This window comes from Opisthocomus hoazin, chromosome 4 (genome assembly GCF_030867145.1).
Source record: "Opisthocomus hoazin isolate bOpiHoa1 chromosome 4, bOpiHoa1.hap1, whole genome shotgun sequence".
NCBI lineage: Eukaryota > Metazoa > Chordata > Aves > Opisthocomiformes > Opisthocomidae > Opisthocomus > Opisthocomus hoazin.
In genome coordinates, this window is record NC_134417.1 from 11,739,199 (window position 1) to 11,759,838 (window position 20,640).

The following is a 20,640-nucleotide window of genomic DNA, read 5'->3' on the forward strand; positions in this document are numbered from 1 at the left end:
TAGTTGTTTGGGCCTGACTGGTGTCTGACCAATCTATCCATGAAATGCCTTCCCAAATATGCCAGCGCATTTTAAATGACAGGGGTCTGTGCTAGAGTTTTGGTTCATTACACAAGAATGAATTTACAGCTTTGCAACTCTTTTCCATTTGTCTTTTAACCTTTACTTTCAGCTGGTGTGAGCTTAAAAATACTGAGTCATGGGGCTTCTGTGCATGTGGGGAAAAACCAGCACCGTGAGGTCACTTGGTGCTTTTGTGTTTGGTGGAGTCAGAAAACCAGCGTGGCTGATGCAAAGGGACTGTGTGTAATGCTCCCTGCATTCCTGTCACTGGGATTCTTGTGAACAGAGCAAGGGGAGGGCGCGGAAGGGTGGGCGTTCAGCGCCTGGGCATGCTCGGAGGGTGGCGACGGGCTGGAGGATTTCGCGTGAGACCGCGGGGCAGCACACCGAGTACCACAGCACAGCTGCTGAGAGCACTGAACTACTCCCGAGCAGGCTTCTACACAGAAAGACCTAACGCTTTCCAGAAAACAGAATGAAAACTTCTGTGAGAAACGTGCGTTTAATTTGATGTGGAAACTGGTGAGCTGTTTCTGAGGCCTTCTCTTAGGTGTCCATCGGGTGCATGTCTCGATGGGATAGAGACAGCAATATTCCCAAACATTTTGTGAGTTAGTTGCCAAAATGTAACAATCTCAGAAGTCCGGCATCTTTCCCTGGCTAATAACAACGAAGTTCCTCTGAATGGTAAACTAAGCAATGAGCCGCAACTGCTAGATTTTTATGTTTCTCCTCAAAACACCACAGGATGCCATATTGCCTGGATATTAAATTGTAAAGTAAAAGGGTTCCTTTTTTTTTTTTAAAAATGAGGTACATGTATTGTCAACATTAACCTTGAGCAACTTTTTTCCACAATGATTTTCTCAAAAACAAGCCCAGTCCTGTTGCCTTGAAATTGTTTTATTCAGTTCTTCTACAGCGAAGCTTTGCGTTCCTGTTGGCAGCGGGAGGTTTTTCTCCAAAGCACACACAGTTTTCACTCAGTCAGCCTTGCCTGCTCCCCACCCCGTTTTGCAGTTTGCAATGTACGATTCCCACCTGCAGCATTTTCAGTAAACATGGGATCAGCTGAGCATACAGAAATAGCTTCTTCTATAAAATTTCCATTAAAAAAATAACAAGTTTTTATTTACAAAGTGTTTGCTACTACAAAGTAATATTTCCTATTGGTTCAAATATACTATTTGCTAATGCCAGTGTTCCTATTAGGAAAGTAGAACTTTATATACACATTTTTCTTTATATCTTTGTCAGTGTTTAAAGCACATACACTACTACCACACTTTTTTACACTACTCCTGGCCACGCACAGTGTGGTAGTAGAAATTAACACTATTTGATCAGGACAAAAAAAATCTGCATAGCTTAATAGCAGTCTTTCTGCAAAAATAAAAATTTAATTTATAATTTAAAGGTATCTGGAAAGAAATAAAACTATGAAGAATTAAAAAACACGCAGCAAATTGTTTAAAAGGTGAATGGGCAACATGGACTTTGCCGAAGACACAGGAGTTTAGCACAAGAAAAGGGAGAAAGATTTCTGCCAGTGTTTGCGTGACGCTTTATGCCAGTATGCATCTGGGTGGAGGGGGAGAGTAGGATGAGTAGATTTAAAAAATAATTACAACTTCCAATCCCATATAGTTAGCATCCTCATAAATTGGATTTGTCAGTGCTTCTCTTCCCACCCACTATGTTTACAAACCCTCCTTTGAGTTCAGCATTGAAAGCGGTCATAAAATAGCTTTCTCTGTGACTGGCCTCATTCTTCACCAAAAAAAAAGAAAAAACAAGTCTTATTTCATTTATCAGTTAATGGACTTTCAAGTGGTTTCTGTATTGTAGACACAAAAAGCACGTGTCACTATGACTTGCATCCATGTAAAATACGGTAGATGTTAAAAAGTGCTACTGTAAGGGGGGACGGGGATTCCTCACGCCCTGGGGGTTGCAGTGGCTCCGCAGCACTGGCCGTGGCCGTCGGCATCGGCTCGTTGCTGGGGGGCTGCTCTCCTGCCGGCTCGGCCAAGCGGTGCGGCCAGACGGGTGCTGTCACCGCTGCGCCTGTGCATGCTGGCTGGCGGCTCCCGGCGCCGTGCAGGACACGCCGGTGCCGAGGTTGGTGCCTTGGTCCCAGGGCATTACTGGCAGTCGGGACCTGAGGAACGAGGGTGAACTCGTGCCGTAGTTCTTACAGGTTTGTTCGAAGGATGATGCATTTTTCACAGTAGGTGCTTGTGACATGCAGTGTCGTAATATTTGCATATACTTCTCTGAAGTATTTTTGATATCTACAGCCTGGCTTTAGAGACAAGGGAGTGTGCCAGCCAGCAACTTGTGTGCGGGGTTGTGATTCAGCTGGCATTTTCCTAGGGAAATTCACTTCATCCTTGTATTAGCGCAACAAACTCTACTAATTGGTAAAGTTACAGGAGAGATTTGACAAACCCACCAAGAAACTTGGAGAGTGAATTTGTGGCCTTACCCTCTTCTGGTCAGCTTGTGTGGCCATTCAGAGTAATCGTATGTGACCTACGCATTTTGGCGGGAAGGCCCGGGGGTGCGTGGCCCCTCGGTCTGGTGGGCGTGCCGTGGCGTGCCGTTGCTGCCTCATGGAAGGCACAGGACCAGATGCGCTCGGGCTCAGTTTCTCTGTTTCAATCAGCCTGGATAATGAGAATTGGCTAAACCCCAGTCATTGTTAAAGATTCGTTTTTGTCTTGGAAAAAGTTTCCTATATACTGCATAGATGAGTTTGATTTACATCTACAACTGGATTTAAGTTTTACCTGGCTGTATCCTGCTGTCCCATGGTGTTAAGACAGCTAAAGTGCCTACACCTGGAGAGCGTGAAGTACTTAAGAACAGCATTCAGAGAAGTCAGAAAATGAAGTGGTTGCTGCTCAATCCAGCCAATACTGGGAAGAGCTGCAAGTCTGGGCTATTGGGAGGTTCCTGTATCTGCTTAGAATTACCGTGGTCCTCCTACAGCTACTGATCTGATCCAGGTCAGCCTGCTCATCTTACCGGAGAAAGGGAAAATCGAGTTATTTGCTCCATAGCATTCCAAAGCAGGAGGCTTTCTCCTGGGATTTGGATGGTTAGATCTCAGATGTTCTGCCCAGCTCTAAGAAAGGATTTTTGGTGTCCTGCAGCTTAGGTTGATAGCCTAAATGCTGGATTCTTGGATACTGGCAAAAAGGTATAAGCAGAAAGAGAACATTTTGGTTTTGGCTGATCTGTGGGGTAGGCCACACAAGGTAGGAGTAGTGACGATGCAGAATGACTACGCGCTCCTTGAAGAGCGGTGATAAACAGCCCCTTTGGTAGTTACCGTCTGGCTGCTTTTCTGAGCATTCCCTCAGCTAACTGTCGGTGCCAGCTCAGGTAACTGGACGAGCGCAGCAGTGCTTGGATGAGCAGCTCTGCAGTGACTCCAGAGGATGGTAATGCTCAGCAGAGGGTGGGAACAACTGGGAGTGATGCTGGCTGTGGGGGTTTGCTGGGCAATACACCTGCAGTTGCTCATAGCCTCTTCAAAACACTCACCAGACTAAATGCTGACAGCTAAATAAGAAAGAGATAATCTGATTTGGGGCCTCGGTTACATCTAAGGAATGAGAGTTTCAGGAAGTTTCATGGTATTAGGATCCGGTTATGTGAACACCCACCAGCAGAAAATGAAGTATTAGAGCTGTTAACGTGCTTGCAAGGGTAGGTGTGTGTGATGATCAGAAATTACAAATGATTTATTGACATAGGTCAGAAGTCAAGAAGTGGCGTATTTTAAAAAACAAAAACTCAATGAACAGACCAACAGTCCTTAGACTCTTCCTCGGTCATCGGTCATGCTGCACCAGGCACCATTTCCCAGCGCTGAAGGCCGAGGCACCCTTTGGCCATAAAATACACCAGGCCTTGGAGTAACTCCACTGCAGCATTTCCTTCTTTAAAATTAATTAAGCTTGTGGTAAGCAGAAGGGTGTCACCTCAAAGTATTACTATTACTGGAATTTTTTAAATTAAAAAGCTTATAGAGTCTTTTCCCAGCTTCATTATATCTTGTTATTTAAAATACTTGTGGACCTGAGAGACTCTTGTAATGAAAAGACATAAATTAGGTGGGTCAGTCAGCAGATCACGTGTTTTGGTTTGTTTTCTATATCCTGTACCCTGTGGTTACTAGTTTTGTCTTTAAGTGCATCCAAAACCCCAAATGCCTTTAACTCACTAAAAGGAAAGTCTTCTCGATAAACTGCCTGGGTGATTTTCAGCTGAGAAGAGCCAGTTAATTATAGAAATGAGCATTGCCCACTGTTCAAATGGGATTAAGTTTCAGCCAGGCTCTTGAATTAAAATGGTGGATATGGTCAGAAGAAAGAGCACTTGACATTTAAAACCTTAACTGTGGAATTCTAAATTGAAGCATCATTTTCTGTATGAACTTGGGGGTTTTGTTTTTCTTTAAATGGGGGGGGGGGATGGCATCAAAATTTGGTTATTAGGCCTTTTAAAATAATGTTACTTCAGGCTTACTTAGCTGGTCAGCACAAGCCCTCCTGTGGGTATTCTGCGTACTCGGCAGCTTCCAGCAGCTCAAAAGGATTGGGAGTATCTGCAAGCTATGGTTTAAAAAACTGATCAAAACCCTTAACCAAAATGGAAGTATCTACAGTGTGGCTTCTATCAGGTTTAATGAAGTTAGTTAAAATCATACCGTCAGTTAAACTGGTATCGTTTGCTTTAGTCTCTACTTAAATATACAAACTTTCTAAGATGAGGTGGACTGTTGCCATTAATTTCAGTGTTGAAATGAGAAGACCAGCACAGCTTAATACAATTTTAAAAGCCAAAACCCACAAATATTATGTCAGATTTCCACATAATAGAAAAATACTGTCTCCCACTCATAATTTTCCATCTAGTTTGTGGTGCCAATGAGTTTCTCTAAGTGAAATTTAGATTTTTCAAGCACCATAAAGTAAGTCCAGAAATAAAGCTGCTTACTGCAATATAAAAACATTTTCACACAGCACTGTATTGCTTGCATCATTGCCTTCTGCATTAGCAAGGAGTAGTGTTCCAAGACACAGAAATGTGTCACGCCAGAAAATTTACCTGTTCACTTTGTCTTACAAGAGATGCCATCGAGAATCAGTTGCTACTTGTTCCATACCAGTGAATGCCAAGGGTACGGCACGAGATGGGAGAGGCTTAGGGTAACGAACTGAATAGAAACATGGGCAAACCAGTCTTGCTGCTGACCGTTTGGTTCTGAAACGCGTCTGGTGGAGGGAAACCCTGCGTGTTGAAACAGCTGAGCTCAACGGAGCTGGGTGGTTGCACAATGTTCTCAATCCCCTCCTTACTCCTAATTGCTCAGAGCTCAATTCAGATGCAGCAGCTGCGTTTGGTGAGGTCCTGCATTCACCTGAATTGTTTCGGGGTTTTGTTGTTGTTGTTTGTTTGGTTAAATATGTCAGCTAAGACCAGCAGGAATGACTGAGAGGCTTGTCTGAGATCACACACGTGTGACGATGGCTGGGTAAGGCCCAGGATTCTCCTAGCTCCCAGACTTCAGTGTAACCACAAGACTGCAGTGCTGTAGCTGAACTTCATCCTCAACTGGCGCTTGGCACAAAGAGCCCCAAGGAAAGAATTTCCCTTTGAAGGCTCTTCTAAATGTACTAACTTGTTTTGTCCTTTGTAATTAACTAATTCAAGAAAAATAACTTCCAAAGTCTTGGTTCAGCTGTCTAAATAAATGTTATGTGCGCCTAGATTGCTGTTGGTTTTTTTGGTTTCTGTGTTTGTGTTTTGTTTTGTTTCTTAAAAAGTCGACAGCCTGAAGTTTGCCAGAAGGCAAGTAGTTTGTGCAGGCTGCTGCTCTGAAGGACGTGGACATCAGTGGAAGGAAGGTATCACTGACGATCTTCCTGCTGTAAGGCAGCAAGCACACTGCCTGCTAATAAAATCCATTCCATGTCTGGGCAGGAGGCCTTTTTTTGCCAGGTTCTGATAGGTCAAAGTGCTCCTCTTTAGAAATTGTTCACTGTTTTGCTGGCTTTTCTTCTTACACACATCTTGAGAGGGAAATGAGAAGAAAGTGCTATGTTAAATGTGCCCCTAATGTAGTGGGGAGGAGGAATAATAACTTTAGAAAATGTTCCCCTCGTTAAGAGTTGCACAGGATCCTGCATCTATCAGGTATGTTTGATCTGCCCTCTCCAATGAAAGCTGACAGGGCACTTTTTGACAAAAACAATGGGTTTTTAAGAATAAAAGCCATTACCCGCTTAAATGTAATGCCATTCATGAAGCTGACAATTCCACAGTAATATGCCTGGAGTATCTGTTACCTTCTCCTCTTCTTTCAGAAGTGAGCCACTTCAATCAAGTGCACTGACTCTCTCAGCAAGAATATTATTTTGTATTTGTAAAGCTTTTCTTCATACAGAGGTAGCGTTACAGATTTGGTTGAAGTGAGGCAGTGCAAACCCCTCAGGCTGCTGTTGCCTGTGAGCAGTGAGCACAGGACGGTCTTAACAGTCCTGCTCAGAGGGTGAGCAACATGGCAGGCATGTAAGAATTCTTTGGATTTTTGCATTTGCAACTCGCTTGTGAAGCTTGACAGCTCTGCTTTCTCAGTCAAGAGCTACACCTAAATGATGGTGCTGCCCTAACTGTACCTCAAACGCAGGAGTTCCAACTGTCTGTGAAAAGCTGCTGAATGTTTAATGCAAACACGCAGGTGTGCTTGTGTGCTCCTCACAGTTTTACCCGTCCTGTACGGAGCCAGCTGCGTGCGAACTCCTGTACCACAGCCAGCTGCTTTTCAGCTGGAGCCCCAGTTTACCCACCAGCTCAGGTTTGGTGCTTTTGGGTCTCGCTGGCTCGAGGGCAGGTCTGTCTTGAAGACGTGCCCCCACTGTGCCAGCGCAGCGGCCACAGCAGGCTGCTGCCCCTGCCCAAGCGAGGAACAGGATTAGAAGCTGCCTCACCTCGGAACTCAGTAACAGAGCCAATGTCCCTGGGCCCTGACAGCTCGTACACTGGGAAACAGGTCAGCTCTTTACATACAGTATAAAACCTAAAAAGTAACACTATTTTAAACTGGATTTACCTAATTAAAAATAGTTAACTTCGAAACTAGTTAAAACACTGGATGTTAGAATACCATGGGAAGAGTACATCTACAGTGTATTTTTTTTTAAAAAAGGTCTGTATGAGTGGATGTGATGTTAGCTGTAGAACACGGAGCCTCCTGCTGCAAGTCTAACTTAACAGCTCAAATGCAATTCATGTTGTGTACTTTTAGCCACAAATTATTCTAAGAAGTGGTTCAATACGACTATTTTTCAAAGGCGCATCAAGGTGAGTGCAACTGAAGTAAGTTCATTTTAACAAACCTAGTCTGTCATAATCCAAACTGACTAAAATGCAAAACATGGATTGTTGAAATTTAGTTTTTTTCCTAAGAACCTCAGCCTATGACCTAGAAAGTTATGTGATCTGCCCACCCTGAATTTGAAAATACTGCCTTGAAAACGTGCTGCCCAAGATCCTTCACACAGAAGCCATTTCTCTAAAAAATCCAACACGTGCTATAAAATCAAAGGGGTTATAAAGTTAGAACAGTAAAGGAGAAGCTATACTGGATACACTATAATCTAGAAATACAATTTTTAAACTTTTTTTCCTTGAAAAAAGCTGGTGTAGAGAATACTGCTGTTTTTATCCTGACTGTTTAATAATGGCTAAGAATAATCATTTATAATAAATTAGGTCTGCAGTATAAATGAACATATGAACCTTTCAAAAGAGACATACCGTTGTTTACTTTTAGAGTATCTAAAATGGATTTAAACTATTTCAAGATTCATTTAATCACTTGCAATTTATATTACTTTTAAGAATCTTCTATACAGCAAGTTGAACAGCAAAGCAAACATTCTAACAGCCCCTTTCCCTAGAACAATTTTCGTATACGATAGTTTTAAATAGCTATTCTAGCGCATTTGCGCATGCTCTCTCCCCCTTTCTCTAAAGGTAGCACAGCCAAAAGGCAATGCGAGAGCTGGCATTTGCTGACTGACTCTCTTTTCCTCTGCATCTGGTAAAGGTAAGGGGAAGACAGACACTTGAGACAGAATGTCCCAAAATGGAAAATGTGAGCTTGACATTTACTTTGCCCAGTCTCCGGGGACTTTGTTCTCTCCCTTGGTCATACTTGACAAAACCCATCCTGCTCTGTGTCTGCACGGCACTCGCTGTTCAGTTACAACAAGTGTTCAGTTTCAGCCATGGATGAATCTGTTTTGAAGCCTCCATTTTGCTTCACTGAACACAATGCAAACCAAGGCAAGAAACTTCAGTAAAATCCGAACAGGAGCTCCCATTAACAATATTTATGAGCAGCATTTTGTATATTCTGTTTTCCACTGTCCTTATTCTGGGGAGGAAGAATCCTCATCTTCATCCTCTTCATCTTCATCATTGAATGAGCATGGAGTTTCTCCCCGTGATTCCGAGTAGCGGGATGTTGCACTGCTGGACTGTTGACTGCTAGGGGCAAGAAACTGCCCTGTTGCTAAGGCCACTTCAGCATCCAAACTCAACCCTGGATTCCCACTACCAAAACAACAGAAATGGCGAAGTTTAGAGCACGTCTCATGAAGATTCAAGTTTTCTTTTTGGCCTCAGCTTTTCTTTTAGTTAAGCAAATGCTATTAACAAGGAAAAAAATCAAAAGCTTTACATTTACCACAGCTAATAGTTATGAAAACTGCTCAAATATTGGTAAGTCACATAAAAAGGATCATTGGGTGGCTTTTTTTTTCATAACCAACTAGCAGAATTGCTCAAGCCAAAGAAAGCGTAAAGAAGAATAAATCCATCACAGTTTTGTCAATACCCAGCAATGTTTGCAATATGAAATTAAGCCATTAAATGGCATGAGGAAGAACATCTTCCAGAATAATCCCTCCTTCCATTTTTTAAGGTACCTCCAAGCAAAGTATGGTTGTTGAGGTGTTTTTTGGATTGGGTTTTTGGTGATGGTTGTTTTTTGTTTGGTTGGTTAGTTTTTAATTTAAAATTATGATTAGACTGTGTGGACTAAACTTCTTTCATGAGAGTTTAAGCAGTAGTGCATTGAAACACCAGTCTTTTGTATTCTTCAGAAGTATTACAAGGCTTTTTTCCATATGTGATTACCTAATTGTAGTCTGTGCCCAGGCAGGAATTTAAGGTTAATCAGGAAAACTCTGTCTATATAATAAGGGCTTGGAAGCGATTCTGTTCTTTTGAAACACAGATACAAAATAGCTAGTATGTTCAAAATTCAAAGCACGTTGATTTGACCTTTCGTATCTAATTATCAAGGAAGACAGAATAAGAGACTTTTTCACAACAAAAAATCAACCATAACAGAAAACATCTCATTTGCTGCATGTAAATGGTGTGCAATAGTGAAGTTACTGAAAGTACAACGAGTGTATGTCACTAATCTTGAATAAAACATGATGTTATTTACCTCGATTTAGCATCAGAAGTGCCTCCTGCTACCTCTAAATGTGAAACTGCTTGTGCTGAAAGTAACCCTTGGCTTATCCATGAAAATCCTGCAGACATATCTAGAAGAAAGCATAATTGTATTTATGATAGTGACTTAAATTTTTTTCTTCCTTTTATGATCTTAAACTTTGTATTCTCTTTGCAGTTAGGATTCCTTAGTTTAGAAGAGAAGGTACCAGTAGCTCGAGTTGATTTTATGCTGTAGATGTGTCCTGTTTAATCAAGATGGAATTATCCATTTATCTATCTATCTATCCATCTATCTATCTCCCTGCTGTTTGTGGATGCACTCAAGCCTTACACTCCCTCGCGATCAGAACTGTGGTTATTTCTATGAAGCTTTTCCCTCTCGGTGAAGAGATTTCACACTGCAGATGGCCCCGGCCAATAGCTGTATGCAGGCACCGGTACCTGAAATAGTTCTGGAGTTCTTCATGGAAACATACTGCTACAGCTAGAACCCATCAAACGCCCCAGCAGCCCCTTCTGACAGTGAAGAGAGACAGCAGGCAGCTGTGGACACGAACACACCGCGTCAGAGGTCTTGTGCCAAGAGTACACCGCATGTGTGACATGTAAGTCAGTCTCCTCCCTAGGGATAGGAAATTTTAGGATTAAAATGATCTTGCAATAATGCTGAATTCCTTAATTTGTTAAAAGCCCTCTGAGGGATGGGAATGGGTTACTTGCAACCCTCAGCACTTGTTTTCAAATCCCCTACCAAGTAATGCCTGTCAATTGTTTCCAGTTGCGCTCATTTCTGCCAAGAGAATAAGCAAAACAAGTCGCTGACCCAGTTACGGGGGGGTGGGGGTGGGGAGGCTGTTTCTGATTTGTTTCTTAGATAAGGTGTTTCTGTTGACCCACCCAAATTCTGTCTCAACACAAAGATAAAATCAAGTCATCACGACTGTCTAGTTCTTCTTCATGGTGCTCCCATGTGGCTCCAGCTGGATGCATTAAACCACGAGTTACAGTCCTTACTACTATTCTGCAAACCTCTGGTCTGTACAGCAAGATGGCAGTAAAATAGGATTGTACTATCCATATTTTATCTAGAATTGTTCTGTAGTAGCAGATAAGGGAATAACTAAATGTGTTTGCTACATATGCATTCTCATTTGTCATTCTTGTTAAGCTTAGGCTCCGTGAGATGACAGAGTGCTGCCAAGCACAGGGACTATTGGGAGCAGGTTGTCACAGCCACCTGAACTGCCTTCACTGCCCACTGGGATTCACAGGCCACCTTGTGTTGTGCTGTGGAGACTCATTAGCAGCGAGGTATTGAAACGATTCATTACAAAGCAAGGCTAGCAAGGCTGATGTTCCTGCCAGCAGAGTCTTTGGAACATGACAGAGCATTAGTAAGTGGCAGCTTTAGGGTGATCTATGAGGACAGACTAGATGAGAATAGTTGACTGTGGACATAGCTGGATGGCTTGCATTGAGATTGCCCTGAACGCAGGTTCATTTCTACAGAGAACGTGTTCTGACAGTTTCCTCCTGTCTTTGCAGGAGGAGGCTAAACCATTTGGAATGACCGCATTGTATTTAGATTAATAAAGTGGATTAGAGGTGTATCACAGTGTTGTTTCCTGGTCTTTTGAAGGGGTGTACCTGTGTGTACATGCTTAATAGTCCAGAAGAATAACAAGTCAGCGCTAGTAATCTTGCATTTATTAACGTTTTGGGATAATAACTAGTTAGCTTTTCTTTTCAAAGAGCAAGGTGAAAGAAAGTATGGATTTTATACTTTTTAATACTTTTATACAAAGGCAGCAAGGTTCATAGATGCATATCCCTGCCTTTTACTTTCACTGTCTTGTATTTCCAAATTCTGTTTTCCAGTGGGCTCTGACGAGCCAGGGAAAAGAGGAAGTGTGTGAAAGATGGGGAGCTGAAGACGCCATTTCCTGTCTGGAAAGGACTGTCAAAATAGAAGTCTGCCTGCAATGAGAAGACTTACTATTTCTACCAGAGCAGGTAAATTACTAATAGCTACACTTATGCACCAGGGAAAGCAGCTTGGAAGAAACTTCCCACAGTGGTACAGCCCAATCTAAGAGTGGCATCCTTACTCTGAACGAGGCATATCGTGCAGGAGATACACTTGGTATATCTTAGAGAAGCCTCTAAAGGAATACCATGAACAGCCTTGTGTAGTCAATGCAGAAGGAATAGTGCTGCACAGGATTATTGTTGATAATCTTCTCTCTTCAGTTCCAACTCCAGCCCATTTTGCAGTCAAGGTTTGTTACGCAGGTAGATCACAGAGGACTATTTCATGCAGGGAAGAATAAAGTGGTGTAATCTAGAGGTCCTAAACTGCACTACTTCCTCTGCCCACTGCCTCAGCAGCATACGTACAAGTGGGATGGTGTTACCACAGCTATTGGTGCCTCAGAATTTTTATTTCCTGCTTTTTAAAACCTGTAATCTCCTTTCTAGGAGCGAGGACTCAACTGACAAAGGCAGGAGGACTTAGTTTTGCATTAACTGCCTGTAGTATATGCATGGCTTAAAACCCACAGGATGTTGCTTTGGAGATGGTTCTACAAGAGTTTATGCTTGTCTCAAGCAGTGGCGTATTTCTGTTCATCCACCAACCTCGCTCGCTCCTTCACACAGAAACTGTTCTGGTTTGTGCCCTTAGCTATACAGTTCTGCATGCTAAATTGTCAGAAACGCCTCTGCCAGCTAAAAAGCCTGCAGCTGAGTGCCCTGAACCAGCTCATGAAGAGGGCAGTGGAGAGCAACTGTGTCCATGAAAAAAAGGCCAGCAACGTGCCACCAGGATTCTGACCCAGGGATGGCGTCTGAAGCTGGTGCCAAGTGTCCTGTCAGAAACAACACTGCTTCTTCTGCAGGAAGACGCTGGCAAGTACTGTGGCTGTAATGCAGTCTGTTGTATGTCCATGACTTTTTCTGGATTACCAACTTAAGTAAAGCAACATTTTAATGTAAACTTTTACCGTAAGTTATGGTTAGGCTGCTGCACCCTCTACTTTTGCTCCCTTTTGGGAAACAAGAAAAAGTAAGGTCAAATCATGTCAGTTTTAGAGGTCTGTATCAATTACGACAATCGAGCAACAGAAAATGTGTTACAAACATCGTTTAAGATACATATAATATTTTTCTTCATGGTGTTAATATGCCTTAGCTTCTGCTGATTTCAGCAGCGGTCAGACACCTGAGGATCATACCAATGTAGTACTTAAAATACATGTTAAAAAACCCCAACACTTTTATGCTAAAGCATCATGAAACCTATAGCAAACCTAGCAGACACTACTTTTATCAAATTAGGCCACTTGAAAAATGGCTAAAACACATGATTCTCCTGCAAAGAAAATACACTAGTAAAGTTTTGATGCACACAACATCTATTCAGCAGTTCCAAGCAAATTATTTGGCACGTTTAATGCAACTAGAAGTTGTTTTTTTTCTAAAGCTGAGACGGTCCAAGTTTTTTTGTCAAGTTTAAATTTCTTTCATTGAACTGGTTTAGACTTGCATTCTCCCAACTGTTTCTCCAGCCCTATTAGCAAGCATTACAACACAAACTACTGTTAGTGTTTGGAAGTCAGTAATTATCTGAAAAAAAGATGACCCAGGCTAAGGTCAAGCTAACATTGTATGGGCAATGACTTACCTACTTGGACGTATTAGAACAGGACTAGTTTCTACAGCAGTTGAGTTCATGAGTCAGCTAGTGTGGGAGAACTTTACTCCTGACTGTAATAAATTTACTCAGTGAATAAACAAAAGACCTTGATTTGCTTTTCTTGTACAGTAGTAATTGAAGCCAATGTACTTTACAGAATCACAGACTGTTCGGGGTTGGAAGGGACCTCTGTGGGTCATATAGTCCAAACCCCCTGCCGAAGCAGGGTCACCTACAGCAGTCCGCAGAGGACCTTGTCCAGGCGGGTCTTGAATATCTCCAGAGAAGGAGAATCCACAACCTCCCCGGGCAGCCTGTTCCAGTGCTCCGTCACCCTCAGAGGGAAGAAGTTCTTCCTCACATTCAGACGGAACTTCCTGTGCTTCAGTTTGTGCCCATTGCCCCTGTCCTGTTGCTGGGCACTGCTGAAAAGAGTCTGGCCCCATCCTCCTGACACCCACCCTTCAGATATTTGTAAGCATTTATAAGGTCCCCTCGCAGCCTTCTCTTCTTCAGGCTGAACAAGTCCAGCTCCCTCAGCCTCTCCTCGTAGGAGAGATCATAGAATTATAGAATCATAGAAAGTTTTGGGTTGGAAGGGACCCCTAGAGGTCATCTAGTCCACCCCCCCTGCAGCGAGCAGGGACACCACTAACTAGATCGATCAGGGTAAATGATGACGTGGTAAATGATTTTTAGCTGAATGAACCTGCAAGGAACAAATCGAGATGTGTTTCAACTTCTCTTTTTGGCACCAGTGCAGCCTGGTAAAGACTTGGTGTGTAATTTCAAAACTGACTGAAATTAAAATATGAAATCTTAGTTTTAAAACCCACAGGACAAGAGGACCAGAAAAACACAAACAAGTGTTGATAAGCATAAGCACATTTGATGTAGTTTGAAATGTTAAGCCATTTAAAATGTACTAAATTTAGTGAATGTAACTGAATTCTAATTTATATCCAGTTCTAACATCACAAATTTTATGAAACTGTTTCATTCTTAATTCTCTCACATAGTAAAATCAAGAATACGAAGACACATGTTCAGCTTCGTGACTACTTAACTGTGTTTTTCTTAACAAAACAAAACAGCATTTTTAATATAAAACCCACATTTAAAAGATCCTGATGTGAAGATTAGATGTTGCCAACAGAAGGGAATCAACTTCAGGAAAGTTTTAAAAACATTAGGTCAAATGTTTGAAGTTTCCAACCTCTTTGTGTGAAAGACAGTTTTATACTATTGTAATTGAAACACGACCAAAGCCTAGTTAGTAGAGAAGTCCGGGCAATAGCTTTGTTCCCCTCCCTTAACAGATACAGTCCCTCCAGAAACTCGAGTACATGTTGGGCTAAGTTTAAGCTTTGGGTAGACCAAGAGGCGTGCAGTCTGACGATAACGAGAGAAGTGATTATAAATTTCAGCAGCCCTGCTCCAGTGATGCAACACTGAAGGAGATCCAGGTTTGAGTCTACTGAAGTGTGACTTATTCCAACAGTGTGACTAGGGGAGGTACACGCCTCTGCATGGCACGCCTGTCATGGAATTCGCTGGAGCCTCTTGCTTTATTTAGAGAAGCTCCATTCTTGGATGGCACCTGCTGGCCATGCGTTTTACCTAAGTATTGCTGGTTTACACAGTAAGTAAGCGTGGAAATGACTAGACGCAGAAGAGCCTCCCATCCACGTACCGAGAGTACACCCAGCATGTCTACATGGGCAGGGATACAGAGAGTTCTTAGCAGAGCTCGCCTACCCCAGACAAAGTAAAGTGCGAATGCAGCTGGGTCACACGGATTACACTCAACCAGGTCAAGATGCTCTTTTTCTTTCCTTTTCGTCCTCAGCTTGGGAAGTATATGGATGTGTCCTCACATCCATATTTACTCAAAACTAAGACTAACTCATGAAAATATGTTCTTGGTGTCATTTTAGTTATTCAAGAAATAATTTCTTCATAATGCAGCTCACTCGAAAGTTTGGTGCTATAAATCAGTGTGCATTGAATTTACAGCAGAACTACAATAAACCTTCCAAAATTAACTGTAAACCAATTCGTTTACGTACCAATCCTACTAGCTTCCATATAACTTCAAATGTTACGTACCTGTGTAGGTTAGTATCATTAAATTTGTTTCCGTTAACATTACAAATTTGATAAGGAGCAATAGTTTAAAGTCTAATACTAAAAAGTCTCATGCTAACTTACCTGTGACATAGCCTTCTAAAGCTTTTGGCACCAGTGATTTTGCAGTTCTGAGGTCCTCAGCTGAGCATTTGCCTGCCTCAAGCCCAAAGGACATTCCCATTCTCTTCAGCACCTCACTGTCATCATGAATCTCAAAAGTGTTATCGAAATTAAAGAGGTATTCAAATCTGCATGTAAAAAGTCAAAGGGAGATGGTTTTGAAAAGAGCACAGCTATACTTTTTTTTGCCTATTTTCCCTTTTTTTTATTTGGCATGCACTGAGGTAAGTGTCTAGAGTCTTCATTATCTGTAAAGGGTCCTTAAGGAAAAAAAAAAGTGCAGCACGTACTTTTTCTCTTCTGCTCCTGTGACTGGCATGCCTACAGGGTTTAAAATGGCACCTTCTCACCTAAAGTAACTTCACCACTGCAAGAAGAAAGTCTAAAATTTTCCGCCTCATCAAACAGATTCAAAGGGGAAGAAGGAGGCCTTACTGAACATGAACCTTCACTTGTACTAAATCTAATACTTTTAAAGGTCACCTGCAGCCCTGTCACCAAAACAACTGTTTTCTTTCTGCTGCTTCTACATTTCACTTTCTGTTCTTATGTGCAACACTCCTCCTGTGAGCTGACCTATTTACCTTGGTACAACTTTGCTTTTTTGGATGCAGCTAGCAAAGCAGTCTGTTGCGAGTCCTGTATGTTCACAACCTGCCATTTCTGCTGCAGGACTCACAAAATGTTTGTCATTGCATATAAAAGTGGAAATAGCAACATAAACTTAACACAGCTTTAAGAAAAGCAGGGGCATCTAGACTGGCCTTACGCTATGATCACAGGCTGTTAAAAGCCTGGACAGCACTGGTCCAGGGATTACAACATAAGGCTAGTTCCCAATACCTCATTTTCTGCTGACAAATCCTTTATCCCTGGAAAACCAAGCCATCCGTGAGATATGATCTTTGCAAGATGGCTCACTGGTGGGTCTTCCATTAGCTCGCCAGACTTGTGTCACATGTGGATTTTCTTGTTAGTTTTAATACGCATTGTCTTGTACCTGATCCAGGAAGTTTGGAAAAATTCCATCTTTTGTGCCTACACAGGAAATTTTCATCTAGAGATCTCCATGGTTTGTACTAGGTGTAATTGTCAGTTACAGGCATCATTTCTTTCATGACTCATACAGTATTACTTATAAAATCTATTGTTTATGCAGCTATATTTATTTAAGCGTAACGACATTAGAAGGGAAAATAAGATGTGTCGCTATACCTTTAATTGGTAGAATTACATTCCTGCTACTCGGACTGGTGCAGCTAAAGTCAGGTAACTATGTTCTACAAACAGGGGATGGGAGACCAGTGTCATATCAAGTTACCACCAGCAAGCACTGTAGTTAAGTAATTATTGAATTCAGCTTTTACGGTACAGGATTAAAGGCTGTATTTACTGATAGCTCTGCATTTCTCCTCCTAAGTGTTGTGGTCAAACACTGCATGCTAGAAAGGAGCGTAACTCCTTTGGCTATCACTAATCACCTCCTTATTTTCCATGTGCCTTAGCGTAGTTTCCAGGAGCATGTGCTCCATAATCTTGCCGGGCACAGAGGTGTGACTGACCACCTGTAGTTCCCTGGGTCTTCCTTTTTTCCCTTTCTAAAAACAGGCATTATGTTTCCCCTTTTCCAGTCAGCAGGAACTTCACCAGACTGCCACAGCTCCTCAGATGTGACTGATAGTGGCTTAGCAACTTCATCCACCAGTTCCGTCAGGACCCGTGGATGCATCTCATCAGGTCCCATGGACTTGTGCACCTTCAGGTTCCTTAGATGGTTTCGAACTGATCTTCTCTGACAGTGCATGGTTCTTCATTGTCCCAGTCCCTGACTTTGCCTTCTGTGACTTGGGCCGTGTGGCTGGAGCATTTGCCACTGAAGAGTGAGGCAACAAAGTTGCCGAGTACCTCAGCCTTCTCCATATCCCAGGTAACCGGGGCTCCCATTTCCTTCCAGAGAGGGCCCATATTGTCCCTAGCCTTCCTTTTACCACTGACAGACTTCTAGAAGCTTTTCTTGTTGCCTTTGACATCCCTGTCCACATTTCATTCTATCTGTCAGGGCTTTAGCTTTCCTAACCTGTTCCCTGGCTGCTCAGACAATTTCTCTGTATTCCTCCCAGGCTACCCGTCCTTGCTTCCACCCTCTGTAGGCTTCCTTTTTGTGCCTGACTATGTCCAGGAGCTCCTTGTTCATCCATGCAGGCCTCCTGGCGTTTTTGCCTGATTTCCTCTTCGCTGGGATGCATTGCTCCTGAGCTTGGAGGGTGTGATCCCTGAATATTAACCAGCTTTCTTGGGCCCCTCTTCTCTCCCTGACTTTTATCCCGTGGTACTCTGCCGAGCAGATCCCTGAAGAGACCAAAGTCCGCTCTCCTGAAGTCCAGGGGAGTGAGCTTGATGTGTGCCCCCCTCGCTGCCCTAAGGATCTTGAACTCCACCATTTCATGGCCACTGCAGCCAAAGCTGCCCTTGAGCTTCACATTCCCCACCAGCCCCGCCTTGTTGGTGAGAACAAGGTCCAGCATAGCACCTCTCCTCGTTGGCTCGTCTATCACTTGGAGAAGGAAGTTACCACCAGTGCATTCCAGGAACCTCCCGGATTGCTTATGCCCTGCTACGTTGTCCCTCCAACTGATTATCAGAGTGGTTGAAGTCCACCACAAGGACCAGGAATTGTGAACGTGAGGCTGCTCCTGTCTGTCTATAGTGGGCCTCATCTGCTCGGTCTTCCTGGTCAGGTGGCCTGTAGGAGACCCCCACTACAATGTCACCTGTCCCTGTCCTCCCTTTGATCCTGACCCATAAGCTCTTCTCATCTGGCCCCAGGCAGAGCTCCACGCTCTCCAGCCGGCCACTGACGTAGAGGGCGACACCCCTCATCTCCCCTGCCTGTCCTTTCTCAAGGAAGAGCCTGTATCCTTTCATTCCAACGCTCCAGTCATAGGAGCCGTCCCACCACGTCTCCCCGATACCAGTAGGATCACAGCCCTGCAGGCGTGCGCACGTCTCTGTCTCCTCCTGTTTATTCCCCCCATGCTGGGTGTGTTTGCACAGAGGCGTTTCAGCTGGGCATTTCAGCTGGGCATTTCAGCTGGGCCTCCAGGCGCTGCCTGGAGTTCCTTCGTGCTGCCCTTCAGGTGCTCTCCTGCTGACCTGTGATCCTTCTCCAGGCTCTCAAACTGGTAGCAGTGGGATGGATTGAGGTTCCCCTCCCCCAGCATCCTTAGTTTAAAGCCCTCTTCACCAGCCTGGCAAGCCCCTGACCGAAGATGCTCTTTCCCTTCTCTGACAGATGGACCCCATCAGCCCCCAAGTTTCTCAAAGTGAGTCCCATGGCTTAAGTAACCAGACCCCTGGCTGTGGCACCAGTCCTGTAACCAGTGTTAAGTTGCCAGATTCGACCAGCCCTTTTCAACCCCTTCCCTTTGACTGGGGGGACTGAGGAAAAAATGGCCTGCGCTCCACAAAGTGCCTCACCACCGCTCCCAGGGCTGTGTAATCCTTCTTGGTTCTCCTCAGGCTGCTTTTGGCTATATCGTTCATGGCCCACATGAAACAACAGCAGCGGATAACAGTGGACTGTACAAGGCTCAGCAGTCTGCTGGTGACGACCCTGATACGAGCCCCTGGTAAGCAGCACACCTCTCCAGAGAGAGTGTCAGGCTGGCAAATGGGTGCCTCCGTACCCCTCAGAAGAAAGTCATCTGCTACAATCACCCATCGCCTTTTCTTGCGCTAGTTGTTACATGGGGAGCCGACTGGGCTGCCTTACTCCGCTCCAGCGTCTCTCCTGATGTGACAGGTCTTTCCTCTTCAGTCTGCGGAGCAGTGAAGCGGTTTTGCAAGGGCACCTCAGGCTGTGGGGAAGTCTCTTCCTCCAGTTGGTCCTTGCTGTTGCAGGTTTCCATTCTTCTGCATGATTGGCCCCCCTCCCCTCTGTGCTGGTAGGGGAGTTTTTGGCTGTTTGGCCATGGGCTGCGGGTCTGCTACAGACTGCACCTGGAACCAGCTGTCAGCCTCCCTGCAGCTCAGCCCCCTGCCACAGGAGGTCCTCCCTCAGGCACACCTTCTGCAGGGAGGTCTGCTGCCTGTCCCTGCCCCAGGAGAAAGGCCGAGGCACCTCTGCCAGCCTGAGGTCTGTGCTGCCGCCTCTCCCTTCAGCAGCTCCATTTGGGTGGAGGCATCAGCCACCGCTGGGGTAGGTGGCACAGACCCCCCAGCCAGAGCTGCAGCCTTTGCTCTCAGACAAGTGCCCACCATTCTGCCCGGAGGGCCAGGTGGGATGAGTGCCCTTGACCCGTGCAGGCGGTCACAGAGTTGCTGGGTGAGGTGCACTTCAGGTCTCCCGCTCGGTCAGTGGAGCGTGCCCTCTGTCACGTCCGGCCCCAGCTGACGCACCACGCTCCCTTCGCAGCGCTCCCGAGGCCGCTTTCGATGGGTGTGCGGGCGGTCGCGGTTGCTCTGGCAATGCCCAGGCCTGGTCAGGTCTGCCACAAGAGCTGCTGGCTCCTGGTGGGTCCCCATGCTGCCCCAGTGGGTCCCAGCCCAAGGAAAGCCCCTGTGTGCTGAGATCTGCCACGCCACTGCAGGTTGGGCTGGCTCGTGAGCAGCTCCCCTTGGGGACTGGCAATTCTGATACTCTTTTTGTCTAAAACCCGTCACCTGGTATCTTCTCTGAATGTCTCTTACTTTTAACTTTAATATGCACTGTGTACAGCTGTTCTCTACGCACATGCCCCATGTCATCTGTGATTTTACAGACACCTGCGAATCCATCGTCCTCTCCTTCCTAAGCCAGAGTCCATCTGTTCCTTCTGTGAAAGCCTTTTCATGGCCTCAGGCATTCTCGATGCTCTCTGGTGTCTCTCCTGGTTATGCCATACTCTTTCCAAGAACAAGACAGCGTTTAGTATTCCAGATATAAAAGCACTATGTGTACCTAGGTTTACATTGTATTTCTTACTGTTTTCCCTAATAATTCCCAGCATTATTTTGGCTGTTATTGAGAAATCAACTTTTGTTCTCATAGAATGATCTACTGGGCTGCCATCTTATTATTCAGTGTTAAAAGCTAGGTCCAGCGG

General features: G+C 44.3%; 1 protein-coding gene across 4 annotated transcripts in view; it reads right to left on the bottom strand.

The window, feature by feature from the left end:
• Window positions 1-907: 907 nt before the first annotated feature.
• Window positions 908-20,640, bottom strand: part of TFDP2 (transcription factor Dp-2) — a 68,434-nt gene continuing 48,701 nt past the window's right edge. For all 4 annotated transcript variants that reach the window (XM_075417986.1, XM_075417984.1, XM_075417983.1 and 1 more), the window contains 3 exons: window positions 15,518-15,684; window positions 9,602-9,701; window positions 908-8,697 (listed from right to left, as the gene is read on the bottom strand). In XM_075417986.1, coding sequence (XP_075274101.1) covers window positions 8,514-8,697; window positions 9,602-9,701; window positions 15,518-15,684 — 451 coding nt within the window. In that variant the 3' untranslated portion in view covers window positions 908-8,513. The remainder of the gene's footprint in view (window positions 8,698-9,601; window positions 9,702-15,517; window positions 15,685-20,640) is intronic.